Source organism: Myotis yumanensis, unplaced genomic scaffold (assembly GCF_028538775.1).
Source record: "Myotis yumanensis isolate MYYU_CA2020_CCGP unplaced genomic scaffold, mMyoYum1.0.hap1 SCAF_8, whole genome shotgun sequence".
NCBI lineage: Eukaryota > Metazoa > Chordata > Mammalia > Chiroptera > Vespertilionidae > Myotis > Myotis yumanensis.
The window spans coordinates 89,041,968-89,056,766 of NW_027223759.1; the positions used below are offsets into that span (position 1 = coordinate 89,041,968).

The 14,799-nt window shown below is 44.5% G+C and overlaps 1 protein-coding gene across 3 annotated transcripts in view; it reads right to left on the minus strand.

The window, feature by feature from the left end:
* The window catches only part of CNTNAP5 (contactin associated protein family member 5), an 857,999-nt gene that overhangs the window by 281,852 nt on the left and 561,348 nt on the right, over window positions 1-14,799 (minus strand). For all 3 annotated transcript variants that reach the window (XM_070423164.1, XM_070423162.1, XM_070423163.1), the window contains exon 13: window positions 2,106-2,306. In XM_070423164.1, the coding sequence (XP_070279265.1) occupies window positions 2,106-2,306 (201 nt within the window). The remainder of the gene's footprint in view (window positions 1-2,105; window positions 2,307-14,799) is intronic.

Here is a 14,799-nt window from a genome sequence, read left to right on the forward strand (position 1 = left end):
GCCCAGGGGCCCCTTAGGCTGTGGGCTACACTGAGCTTTTCAAGCCAGCTCACCAGGAGGACGCGGACACTATGAGCATGCCCACTGTCCTCCTTCCTCTACCTCCTTTGACTCAGACCCATGGGGGAAGGGAGGATTAATGAACACCTTCAAACCCCAACACACATACAGTGTGTTCCAACTGTGCTTTTGTGCATATCCATGTGGCCAAACATCTGGAAGGATACACACCAAATACAACATCCATCTGCTTTGGGGGATGAGATTATTTTCTCGCATGAGTTGTGATCAGTATAACCATTCTATTTACACATTTAAAATAAGGATAACATTCTCCCTGAGCTTGTTCCCATCCCGGCAGCAAGGAAAGAAACAGGGCCCCCGGGTCTGCTGGCCACGCACCGTGGTGGGAGCACAGCCTCCCTTCTGTCCATCTTCCTGCTGCCTCTGCCGTTCAGGTTCTAAGACGAATGGTTTGGCTGTGAAATCGGACATTCAGTGACTTGCACAGTCACATAACTAGAAAGAGGAGGCACGACCTCACTCCCAGCATGGCCTGCTCCCAAACCCATGCCCCTCCTGCTCAATGTCCACGTCAAGTAAAAGGCAGTGACGGCAGAAAAATAAAACACGCAGGACGTCAGTGGGTGGCTCACGGGCAGCACAGAACGCAGATGCTGGAGGAGATTCCAGAGTCACAGCAACATGCTCCCCTCCTCCCTACGTCCGCCAAACCCAACCTGGGAAACCGGGGAACAACACCCTACAGAGGGGTTGCTGGGTGCTGAGACACAGGCATTTTGTGTTGAGAAGGGAGAGGAACAGGGACTGAGGCCTGTACCCATGCTCAGACCTCAGCCTGCGCGCTCCGTGCACCCACCGCCCGTGCAGTAACTGATTTTCCCAGTGATGGTACTGAGTCATCAAGAAAAGGTTACATTTTATATTCGGAATTATCTGCTTAAGAAGGCAAGGAAGCATGTAATCTATTTGAAAAAGATTTTCATTTCAAATAGTTAGAAACTCCTTTAAAGATTTCTGGTGCTTAAAGGAATAAGGGACAGTTATCTGGAAAACTCACTCACATGGAACAAGGTCTCCCCTAAAGATTCTAGATCAGGGCGGCTGTGGGTCCCATTTAGTGAGGTGCACAGGCCTTCTCCTTTTGACATTTCAGGGTCTAGTTTTCCCAGGCCTTTCACCATTCCCAACTTCCAAGCACTGGGCTCTAAATTACATGACGCTAAAGATTCTGACACACGTTTTTGGCAACCTCACATCCCCATGGTGGGCAGCCTCCCCTCCCCCACTCCCAGCTCCGCCCCCCCCCCCCCCAAACACGCCCTGAAACTAAACAAATGATGAGCTATGTTTACAAAACTGACTGATTCCCAGGGTGGGCATAATCGTGGCCAAGCCCACCTGACATTTGGCGACATCCTGGGTGTTTTTGTAAGCAGTTCTAGGAAATTTCTGTTTGGTTTTGTTCTATGTTCTTGCAAACACGTTAATAATGAAATAAACTATCCACTCTAAAAAATAACCATCAAAAAAGATTAAAAAATAAGGTTTATCTATTTTTTTTCTGAAAGCAAGTGTTATTTTTATAAAATGCATTTCCAGAGGCCTCCGAGTTTCAGGCAGCACACAGGACCTGCTACCCACCGGGCTCATTGTTTCGCACTGCGCCCCCAACGTTTTGCCCCCAGACACCACTGCTTGCTCTTGGGGAATGTGCAGAGACCCTGTTGCTTTCCCATATGCTGTCACCTGCACGATTTTATGTCTGGCTCCAGTGCTCACTTCAAGTGCCATTGCTCTCAAGGCCCTTTTCATGGTTGCTGCTGTGGCAGGGTGGGTGTGGCCGTCCTTCCCTTTGGGAGATGAGGAGAGACCTTAAGAGGCGATGGAACTTGCTCCCGGCCCACCCTGGGCATCAGTAGGTGGTCCATCACAGTCCTCTCCGGGCAGCCTTTCCCTCCCGGCTCAGTGCAGCCCCCTTGTGGGCAAAAACCCATCTCTGTGATATTCCAGGTTATGTAGCCCTTCTGCTGCTATGGTCACCCTGCCTGACCAATCAGAGCAGGGGGGGCTGCGAGCCTTACCTGGTGTGTTGAGCAGGCGGGACCTCCTACAGTAGTAGGCCACCTCCTGCTCACAGTGCTCCGAGCTGTCGATCACGGCCTCCAGCTGCCCCAGGCTGCCCCCGTAGTCCAAGGCCATGGAGTAGGGCTTCTCGGGGCTGGCGCCCTGCACACGGGTCAGCTCTGTGTTGTTGTGCTGCACCGACGTCCAGATCTTGTCCTCTGCCCAGAAAACACAGCCCAAGGAAGGAGGGTTAGAAGAAAGTTCAGAAAAGGATCACCCTGGAAAAAAGAGGCTCGTGCAGGCCATGTGATGGTGGCTCCCTAGGAGCCATGATCACCACCGGCTGCTCTACTCATGCCCAGGGTTTGACCAGAGAGCTTTTGCTCCTCACAGAGCTCCAGTAGGGGAGAAAGCAGGTTAGTAATCTTAAGAGCTGCTGTTTTGGAGCCCTGATTCCACAGGCTGCAAGCTAAGCATTTAATCCCATTATCTCATTTAAAATCAATGTTACTTAAATCTGAAGGGAGCCGACACAGCCAGGTCAGAAGTGGGGGAAATGCAATGAAGAGACTCAGGCAGCTTGCTCAGGATTGCAGGTAGTGACTAAGCAGGAATTGGAACCCAGGGGAGTCCCCCAAAGCCCTCCTCCATCTACTGGCACACCCTCCTTCACAAGAGAAACACTAGCACCCGTGGTTATCACAGAAAACCACACGTTCCAGGGGGAAATAAGACCTACACACAGAGTCTCTGTAAAACACAAAGTTAACAAGGATAGAATTTGGCAATCCCCATTGAATTCCAAGGCACTTAACTGTAGTTTTTTTTATTATTCATCCTGTTTGTCAAAAGTATTTGTGGAGGCTTACAGGAAAAGAACGTGCAGAGGCGAAGACCTTTAAATCAGGGACCTTTAAAACATGCTTTGCCCAGAACAGGGAAAATGGAAGGCTAGGAGAGAGGAGAGGAATGTGAGTTTTAGAAACTGGGAGACCTGTATGTGACGCCTCTTTCTGCTGAGAACAAGCTTAGACAAGTCACCTCACTATGGGGGGATCAGTATTATCATCAGTAAAAAAAATAAAAATATAAGCACAGCAAAACCATCTCTCCTGTGGCAGGGCTGTTACTGTGGAATAACAATCCAAAATATAAAGTTTCAAGACACTATCTGGGAGGCATCAGACATTCTGTAACAATAACTTAGGGTACAACATTTACTGTGATGGGGGCTGAATTTAATTCTGAACATGCTTATAGATGCGGCCAAGGAGGAAAGCTTTTGTCATCTGAGCATCTTTACCACAGTGACTTCATTCCTCTTCCTCGGTTCTCAGGGCTGAAGAGGAGCCCCACATAGACACCATGTGACTCCCTCATGCTCACCTCCTCAGTCTTACAAATGTGCAAACCATGGTCTAAGAAGTAAAAAAAAAAATATGGTCCAAGGCCTATCAGACAAGAATGATGAGCACATACACTGCGAGCAGCCACAGTTGATTAGCACACTAAGAGGCAAGATTGTGACTGGGGATAAGTAATTTTACCGCCTTGCCTGTCAGTGTCAACAAAGTAGGGGGAGGAAAGGGAAAAAGAGTTTGAGTTTGATTTCCATTATCTCTAAAGTATTTTCCAGCTCTAAAAAAGGACACATTTCTTGCACCATAAAGTTAAACTGTGCTCAAACATTCCAATTCATCTTAAGACAGTTTCCTAAGGCAGCCCACTGATAACCCACATGTTTCCAATGTTTAACAGGCAGAATTACATTTTCTCAAAAGTCCAAAAAAAAAAAAAAATCAGAATGAAGGTTACTGGATTTTGACTTTGAAAGTAAAAATAGTACATGATTCATATTGATAAAAATAATATGTTACACAAATAATTAACAAAAATCTTTAAAATGTCAATATAGATAAATGCTGACAAAATAATTAAAGGCAAGTAATTTCTTAATAATGCATCGCTGTAGAGCAGTGGTTCTCAACCTGTGGGTCGCAACCCCTTTGGCAGTCAAACGGCCCTTTCATAGGGGTCACCTAAGACCATCTTGCATATCAGATATTTACATTACGATTCATAACAGTAGCAACATTACAGTTATGAAGTTGCAACGAAAATAATTTTATGATTGGGTTACAACATGAGGAACTGTATTTAAAGATCCAGAAGGTTGAGAACCACGGCGGTAGAGGGACAAAGAAAGATGGACAGTTTTGAAATGTCCAAGGTGCTTAGAAGCAGAAGAGGGAAACCAAGTCCAATAATAGATGGTGTGTCGCTGCCTCATACTAGAACATTCTACAATATATTGTTACCTCTATATTTTTACCTATGTCTATACAGATATGAAGATGTAGATATACAGATATATGAATGCTCAGAGAGAGAAGTAAATGTGTCCCCAATTGTACTGTGTCCAATCTGTCTCATTTCTTTTCTTTTTTTAAAAAAAATGTACTTTATTGATTTTTTACAGAGAGGAAGGGAGAGGGATAGAGAGTTAGAAACATCGATGAGAGAGAAACATCGATCAGCTGCCTCCTGCACACCCCCCACCGGGGATGTGCCCGCAACCCAGGTACATGCCCTTGACCGGAACTGAACCTGGGACCCCTCAATCCGCAGGCCAACGCTCTATCCACTGAGCCAAACCGGTTAGGGCCAATCTGTCTCATTTCAAAAGTGATCCACATAGCATCATTAAATCATATGGATTTAGATTTCCCTTCCAATGAACACAGACTTTCACATCTGTATATTCATTCACCTAATTGTTCATACATCCATTAATTGATTTGCTTATTCATTTAATCATTGACTCACTTTGCAAAATCATATTCTATCTTTGGCAAGATGGAAAAGGAAGCTGTCAGACAATCTTTCATCTTAAAGTCACTACTATTGCCAACTCTGCCTCAGGACCCTCAGGGTGAATTGAAGTTTTAATAATTCAGCTATTGGCACTTATTGGTATATGCCATATTCAGAAGATGCAAAGGGACACTAAGAGCTTCAAAGCACTCCCCACAATTCACTTAGATGTCACAAGCCCCCACTGCAAACACAGCAGGAGTGACAGGAAGATAGCTGATTGTTGGAAACTTAGGTCTCTTTGTTGCCTTTCCTTTCAAAGATACCTTTGTCCTCTGACTATATTTCCCCTGGGAGATAGCAGAGTAAAGACTGAAAGAAAATGGGTAAATTGGTGTTATTCTCCCGCTCCTCCCCGCCCCCCACCCCGAGTCATTGGCAGCAGTGTAGGTTAAGCCCTGATCTGGACACAATAGTAAAGGCCAGTGGTCAGTGGCCCTCGTGAGAGCTTCCATGGGCCAGCTCCTGCTCCCTGCTCTAGAGTGGTTACTGTGGTTTTGGCTGGGGAAGATCCATGTGAAGTCAGCTCTGAAGGGTTTTCAAACAAGTAGGATTTGCTCTAAACAGTCCATTAGGTGGATGCATTCTCGAACCCACACATGCTTGTACTAAAACATGGCTCTGGAAGCTAAGTATTCAAGGTGGTCCTTTGGTCCATGAGTGGGCAAAGGTTAGTGTATGTGGCCGGGCTCTGGAGTCAGAAGATCTGGATTGGTGTGCAAGGCTTAGAAACCTTGCCAAATAATTACTTCTCTGAAGTTCAGTTTCCTCTTCAGTAACATCCAAAAAGCAGCAATGAGGCCGACTATACAGGATTGTTGTAAAGACGAAGTGAGGGGGTTTATGCAAGGAGGCCCATTATTCACCAAATGAACGGCATTCCACAGAAATCTATGCTGCCCATTATACATAAAGGCATCGGTGTCTTACAGGTGGCCGGTGCTGCTACTATTAGCAGCAGCATCCAGGAGAGGGCAAGCGGAGAGTGGCCTCAGGTAGTTCTCAGGATGCTGTGTAGGTTCCCAGAGCATAAGGTAAGAGATACCTTAAGGGGAGAGGAGATAAACTCTGCCCAGGCTTCCCTCCCAAAATCCATCGAAATTCATGAGGAAAACACATCCATTTCAAAAGACCCAGAACAGGAATTGCTTTATTTTTGAAGTTTTGGGAACGTCACACGGTTCAACCTACAAAGATTGCCTATAACTCGAGAAAGTCCAATTTCATGTAGGGAATGAGGGTGAATCATCTATGCTGAGACTGGAAACACATTATAAAGTCCTCCAGGCTCCAAACACCAGCCTCTGCTGTCCTGCCTCTGGCACAAGACCACCAGCACAGGGCATGTGTCACAGTCTCTGGGGAAGCCTCCGGGCTGCAAGGTGTGCTGAGACAGCCTGCACAGTGGACACGTCCATTCCTTAGAACCTGGGTTCTACTGCATGCCAGCTGGGAGATATGAGCAAGTTACATAACCACCTCCGGTTTCCTTCTTGGAAAGCAGGGCTTGTAATATCATTTTACTGAAAATCCTATATAATAAAAGCCTAATAGGCTAAGTGTCCGGTCATCCGGTTGTCTGTTCAACCTATCAAAGCGTAATATGCTAATAATATGCTAAGGCTGCTCAACTGCTCGCTATGATGTTCACTGACCACCAGGGGACAGACACTCTGACCGGTAGGTTAGCTTGCTTGCTGCCAGGGTCCAGCTGATTGGGACTGAGAGAGATGGGCTGGACATGTCCTGGAGCTTTCCCATGGTCCCTCCCCAGCTGGCCAATCTCCTGCATCCCTCCATGGCCCCGATCGTGCACTGGTGGGGTTCCTCAGCTTGGCCTGCACCCTCTCACAATCTGGACCCCCCAGGAGATGTCGGAGACCCAGTTTTGGCTCGATCCCACAGACCAGGCTGAGGGACCCCACTGGTGCACTAATTTGTGCACTGGATCTCTAGTAGTATTATAATGTTTTATAATATTAAAACTATATGTTCTACATGGACACATAATAAGTTGTTCAACATGCAAAAGAGTTAAGAATTGATACATTAGAACTTTTTCTTTATTGCATTAGAATGAAGACCTCAACTTCATACCCTAGAGAGTTGGAGTTGGGATCTCATCTGGCAAATGAGGTTAAAAAGCAGGATGGAGTGCAGTTCCTTGTACTACAGTTGCTGCTGTACATGATGAATTATTACCATCTGTTCAATTATCTTTTCACTCTGAAATAGCCTCATGTCTGTCTGTATTTATTGATGTCCCTTATATCTCCTGAAATTTCATCAGCAGAATATGTTGTTTAATTTTTATGAACCCAGAAACCTGAAAAAAAAAAAAACATTGATACTCCCATTTTGCTATCCTGTTCATCCTCTATCATTCATTCTGTTAGGGGCAGAAATAGAATATCGGGGACCAGATATAATTGTAAGAAATATTAATCATGCTCTGTTAACCGTGATTGTTTTATTCTGATTAAAGAAGGCACATTCTACCCTGGCTGGCAGCTCATCTGGAAATGCATCCCTTCCTCCCATCAGGAGCTGCCTGTTATCATGGAAAGATTAACCTTGCTGCAGAAACCAGGATTGCCAGCCCTTTCAAGACCCCCAGCCCTTTGCATACCACAGGCCTTTGCAAATCTCCAGACCTGCAAACTGCCCATCTGGATACCTTTTGTCTACATTCCCTTGTAATTTTTGTCCTTCTATCCCATATAAGCAGCTGGCTTATGTTGGGGTGCAGAGCAGATTTTTGTGGGTGATCTGCTGCTCTCTCACACTGCTGGCAGTATTGGGATAAACACTCAGATGATTCAACCTCGTCTCTGCTCAATTTCCTCAAGTAGTGACAGGCAGCACGGACCCATTATTTGTCCGGTTACAATTCTGCTGTTTACCACCAATCAAGCCCATAATGAGAAACAAGCCCAGCTCTCTACCTGCTCAAAAGAACGCAGGTATGGAGACATCCAGGACACATTTTCTGCTCAATAGCAAAATGCATTTTGAAATTTTGAACTAAGAAAGAATCTGTTCAGTTCACTAAGTATCTCAGTTAGTCTAAAGAAATAGTTATTATACAGTTAAAATATTTGCTTTTTCCCTCCAATATGTGGTTTGCATGTATTTTCTCCCATTTCATAGGTTGTCTTTCCATTACATTGGTTGTGCAGAAGCTTTTTTTTTTTTTGGATGTAGTCCCGCTTGTTGACTTTTGCTTTTGTTACTTATATATTTTTGGTGTCATATCCAAAAAATTATCAGCAACGCTCATGTCAAGGAGCTTCTTCTCAATGTTGTTTCTTAGGAGTTTTATGGTATCTGGTCTTATGTTTAAGTTTCTAGTCCATTTGGAATTAATTTTTTTGTGAGTGGTGTAAGATAGAAGTCTAATTTCATTTTTTCTGTATGTGGTTATCCACTTTCCCCAATACCATTTATTGAAGAAACTATTTTTTTCTCCATTGGGTATCCTTTGCACCCTTGTTAAATATGAGTGGACTGTAGTGTCAGGGCTTATTTCTGGGCTCTCTATCTTCCATTGGTCTATATATCTATTTTATACCAGTGCCATGCTGTTTAATAACTACAGTTTTAGGGAAATGGAAAGATGTTTAAAGCCACAAGCTTGTAAATAAATGCATTCTGGAGATCTAATACAAGCTTAGTGCTTAGTCCACACTTTCATATTATAAACTTCAAAACAAATTGCTAAGAGACTAGATCTTATTCTCCACAAAAAGTATGATAATCACGTGATATGCTAGAGATGCTCACTAACACTATTGCAGTGGTCATATTGCAATATATATAAATGTATGAAATCAACACACTGAACACATTAAGCAATGTTATATGTCAAAAACATCTCACTACATTTTTAAAAATAAAAATAAAATATTTGCTTTTAAGAGCATCATTTAGCCCTGATGATCATTCACTGGCGTAAATGAGAATGAGCTCTTGATCATGCACCACACCCCCTATCATGCCACCTTTACAAGTAAAGGAATTGCAGGCCATAGACTAACAAATAGCATGTGTGATAAAGTTCCAATGCATCATTTCAAATCCATTTTGATCAAGTTACATAACCACCTCCAGTTTCCTTCTTGGAAAGCAGGGCTTGTAATATCATTTTAATGAAAATCCTATATAATAAAAGCCTAATATGTTAAGTGTCTGGTCATCCAGTCGTCTGTTCAACCTATCAAAGCGTAATTTGCTAATAATATGCTAAGATTGCTCAAGGGCTCTTGAGCAGTTAAAAGTTTTGCATTAACTTTTTAATGTAAAAGTTAAAAAGTTAACAAAACATTGTTATGTAGATTAGTAAAGCATTCTTCTAATTGCACTGTGAATTTAGCTTTCAAGTCTATTCCCATAAAGCTATTAGGTCTCCCAAGATGTAAAAGGTATCATGCATTCCTCTGTTCAAAGTTGTGCTCAGTTAGTGCCCTGCTTGCCACTAGCATACGTACCCAGGACCATACGCACGGCTGAGCTCCAGCGTACACATCAGTGTGTACACAAGAATGACAAACCTCTGGCACTGTTATAAGCACTCTCGAGCTCATGAGTAATGGGGCTGCTAGAGATCTGATGAGGGCAAGGTCGGGTGGGGCTGAACGAGAAGCCTGTCCAGTGGATACTGTGCCTTTTTCTCCTTGAAAATGGACTATAGACGGACGGGAGTCTATTCTGTGGCCGAGGAGCCTGGCCTAGCATTGGGTGCCTGTAGGACTTCAGGAAATCTTGTCAAGTGATGAGGTTAGTCAATCACTATCATCTATATTCTCCTAGGTCTTCCTCCAGCATTTCCAAAGCAGCTCTTTTATACATTTGTTATGTGATGGTCCAGATTTTAAAAAAGGAATTTCAAGTTATAAGATCAATACACACATACATTCAACAACAACATCAACAAGAGAAGAGTATGCACCAAGTCTCAGCAGAATAGTTACGGTGGAATATTCTGCAACATTCCATGATGTTGTGACATATTCCCAAATCATCACCAGACAGCTCTCTGTGACCTCATCCTGGGTTTCCCAGGGGCCTGCCTGAGGCCCCTTACACTCATTTCAGGAGCTGGAAACTGTTTACACACAGAACCAGCCAATTTTTTTTCATGTTTTTCTTCCTGTCATTCTATCTGATTGCTATCATTATTGTGATAATCATTATTATTAATAATAATAATTACAGATGTAGCAAGTTGTTTCATCTGTTACCATGGTGATCATTCTTCTGAAAAAATAATAAAAGAAAAGTTAAAAAGGAGAGAGAGGCAAAAAATAACTCTGATTAATAAGACCTCATTCTATACACATATTTGTCTCTTTGCAGAGCAAGAAAAAAGTGCAATTTTTCTATCATAATACTTAGAAGGAACTCTACAGATTGTCAATACCCAGCTTAATTGAACTTAAATCACTGTGGGGAGCTGCTTAGAGTCCTTTGAAAAATGTGCCAATTTACTTATCCGCCTACTGTGATAAAGCAGGCCTATATTAAGGTCCCTGGGGTCGCTTCTGGTGCAGTTATCTGTGTTGACAGAGTGCATTTCCCACGCCAAGGGTAAAGACAGTGTAAATAACCCTCCAAGCACCGTCTCCACCACTCATTTACCATCCACACATCTACAACCTTGTGACAGTTCTTGTTGTTTTGCGTTGAGGTTATTTAATTTTTCATATGTTCCTATCTTATCTCCCCGTTTAAATCACAAGCAGTAGCTGCCGGTGGATGTCGCGTGGAGGCCTCTGTGGGTGAAGGGACAGATGCTGCGGAGGAAACTGGGGCTCGGGCCGCTGGGCCAGGCAAGGCCGCTCCGCCTGACGGGCTCCTAAGTGTGGCAGACACTGACCCCTGGCCTCAGTCTCCTCAGCTGCAGGCTGGACATAACCCATGTCCAGTGATGTGAGAAATGAAATGAATAACATGCACAGGGGTGCGCTGAACACAGTGCCTGGCTCAGGGTACGGGGCACGGGCTCCAAACCAAAGCTGACCTCCTACAAGCCGCTCTGATCCAGGGAGGATCCGAAGGGACCACCTCACCACTAGGAACAGTTATGGGAACCTGAGCTGAGGAGTCAATGCCACCTTCCTCTCAACTTAAAGGAAAGGGAAACAGTGAGTATAAAACGACTTTCAGCTCCTTTACAAGAATCCACGCTGGAGCCATGCTCCCTCCCTGTGGATAGGAGAACCATGCAGGCCTGCTGCCCCCGCTGCAGCTCTGCTCTGGGGCTTCTGCGGTTGGGGAGGGCGTCCCCCTCTGGCCCGGGCGTGCCCACATCACTGCAGTAGCCAGAGAGGACCCCAGGGTCAGGCGAGGAGCCAGCTCCGCCCGTGACCGCGCTCCACTGCCCGCAGGGGCCACACTGGACGACCTCCGCACAGCTGGCGTGGTGTGACTTATCCCCCCGCTTCACTCCGGCATTTCCTTTTTATATAACTTGTGGGAGTTTATTTTTCTCTGCTTGCTTTAAAATAGGGGCCAAGATCAAAGAGACCTGGGGAAGTTTATGGTCTTGGAGGGTGTGCTTTTGAATGGACTCCATGCACACTGTATCTATTTGTTTGTTTGTCTGCTGGGTTATTCAAGGAAAAGTATGAGGTGCCTAGTGTGTGCGGAACATCACGTTAGGGACTGAGGAGGTAGGATGAAGGCCTTAGAACACTCTGAACCCTGAGGGCATCCCCCACTGGTTCAGAGGAAACCTGATTCTGGCTGGGGCAGGAGGAGGCAAGGCTGAGCTCAGTGCCTGGCCTCTGAGCAGGGGAAGGGGAGGCAGGGGCTCCAGATCCCACCCCTTGCTGGGGAGAGGGCTGCCGGCCAGTGGACAGGCTGTAGCTGCCCTTACAGGTCTCACCCTTACACAAGGTCTTTAGGAGTCTGTGGCAGGGGCTGCTGGGTGCTTCCCAGGAAAGAGCTGGGCACTTGCATAGACCTAATTCCTCTCACACCTAAGTGACACTGGCCACACTCTCCACTCTCTCTGAGCCCACATTTCCTCAAAATACACGTGAGATAGAATCTGTACCTCCCAATATATCATGTGAATTAAATGGGATCAACCCTAAGACTATACCCCATCTGCGGGCCACCAGTTCATAGTAAAGGGCACCTTCCCTATATTCAGGAGAGCTGACAGAGCTGAGGCTGAACTCGGGCAGCCGCAGGCAGTGGGCTGGCTGCAGAGGCCTTGCCTTAGCCCTAAAGGAGTCAGGTCCTTATTCACCTCTCCTCCCACCAGGCCACAGCGGGACGCACACTTTCTGTGAGTGAACATTCCCTGCTTCATAGGTCTTATGCTCTGGTTCTGGAGGTTACTGACAAAAACACACCCCCAAACCCAAAGAGGAGAGTGGAACGGTCTATCTTTCTTTCAGTGGACACATCTGCTCTGGTGCACACAGGCGTTTTCTTTCTGTGTTCACTAAAATTGCTTCCCATAGAGTAAGGTCTATTGCTCCAGAAACATAAACAAACCTCATGCCTAGATCTTAATTTCCAAAAACAATTTGCTACAGAAGTGAACCTAACTTCTTTTAGAAAACAGCTGAGTCTGGGACTAGGCGGGAAAGATCACGGTAACATCTTGGAGCATCTTGTGCTAAAAAGCTACACAATGCTCCAGGATTATAGAGGCACGTAAGAAAGGCATAGGAGCAAAATTAAAGGGACCGTGGCTAGTCACTGCAATGACAATTTTCACATAACAGTGTACTAGTAAAGATAATGGTAACAATGTATTAAAATGGAATAACTTATGTTTTTAGTAATACAAAGGCAAGTGAAGGAGGATGAGAAATAGTGAAAAATGGAGAATGACAGCTACAAATGTAGGAAAATGTAGAATTAGAAAAACAACATGACACATTCTGGTGTAATAAATTATGTAGGTTGGGCTCATTAGCAGATTTGGGGGAAATGTTGGGGAGCAGGATATTACCACCCACATAGATTACTTACTGATTATAAACTATCTTCATGATGCAGAGGTGCAGCAGAACTACACTAGCCAAAGGAGGGAGCTGGGTTCCCCAGGGTCACAAACTGACATCATATCCCGCCTGACAGGGTGCACTGAGGAGACCACACATGGCCCATGAGGCCATCTGGCCAAAGTATTCTAACAATGACAAGTAATTTTTAAAAATCAAACGTATGTAACATTTTACCTCAGAGCTGACGTGTACTACTCTTCAAAAAATTAATGTCATTAAAAACAAACAAGATGGTATGAATTAGGAGAGAGGGCCTTCTAGTTAAAATAGACTAAAAGGATCTTGCAATCAAATCCATCACGTGGAAGGTGCTTCAATCCTAAATAAAACTATGAAAACAGAAAATGCTGCCCGGTCAGCATTGCTCAGTGATTGAGTGATGACCTATGAACCAAGAGTTCACTGGTTCGATTCCTGGTCAGGGCACATGCCCGGGTTGCGGGGCTGATCCCGGGTAAGGGGCAAGCTGGAGGCAACCGATCAATGATTCTCTCTCATCATTGAAGTTTCTATCTCTCTCTCCTTCTCACTTCCTTTCTCTCTCTAAAAACAAAAACAAAACCAAAAAAAACCTGCTATAAAAGACATGATAGAGACAGAATAGACTATATATTGTATTTTAATTAATGCTTATTTTTATTTATGGTTTTAGTAGAGTGGTTATGTTCAATAATGTCTTTGTTCTAAGAGCTATAAACTGAAGTCTTTAAGTTTAAATTATCAATGTGTCTACAAGTTATTTTTAAATAGTTCTGGAAGGAAAAGGCAATTTATGAGAAGGAATGAAGGAGAGGGAAGATAAAGAATAAGAGAGAGAGAGATGATGGCAACACAAATGTGCACAATGTTTACAGTTGGAGAAGACAGGTGAAAAGTATACAGAAGCTTATTTTAGTGTTTTTTTCAACTTTTCTGTATGTTTGGACACTTCAGAATAAAAATTTTGGTGAAAACAAAATACTTTGCACAGTGCTTCACAGTGAGTGTTCAGAGCTTTTCTAGTGTGCTCCAGCAAATCCATGTGGGAGTGCTTTTACACACCCACACTCACACAGCACACACACAGACATATACCCACAGCATGCACATATGCAGACACACACAGATACACACAGACACACACTCACAGACACATACATAGACACACATGCAAAGACACATACACACACCTACAGACACATGCATGCAGACACACACACTCACAGATATATACACATACAAAAACACACATAGGCACACTGATGCAGATGCACACAAACACACAGTCACAGGCATGCAGATATACACAGAGACCGACACTCCCAGACATAGACACACACAGATCAGGCAGGCACACACACATGCAGAGACATACACATGGATGACTAAGGACTAACTGGCAACACAATTATCAAACAGCAAAGATTATTATCCATTTCAACCTCTGACACCACGACAGCACATTCACATTCAACTATAAGTACTGATTAATAATGTTGAATTGATATTTGTGAACAATTTTAGTGTGTCTGACATGTGCGCTCATGAAAATTATTGCTTATTATTTTAATTACTGCATCCCAGTAATCTATACTAATAAAAGCCTAAGCGACCGTTATGGTGGAACAACCAGAACAACTGGCTGCTATGATGCACACTGACCAGCAGGGAGCAGACGCTCAATGCAGGAGTTGCCCCCTGGTGGTCAGTGTGCTCCCACAGGGGGAGGGCTGCTCAGCCGGAAGCTGGGCTCTCGGCTGGAGAGCACAGCAGAGGTGGCAGGAGCCTCTCCCACCCCTGCAGCAGCGCTAAGGAGCAGTGAGCCGAGCCATAA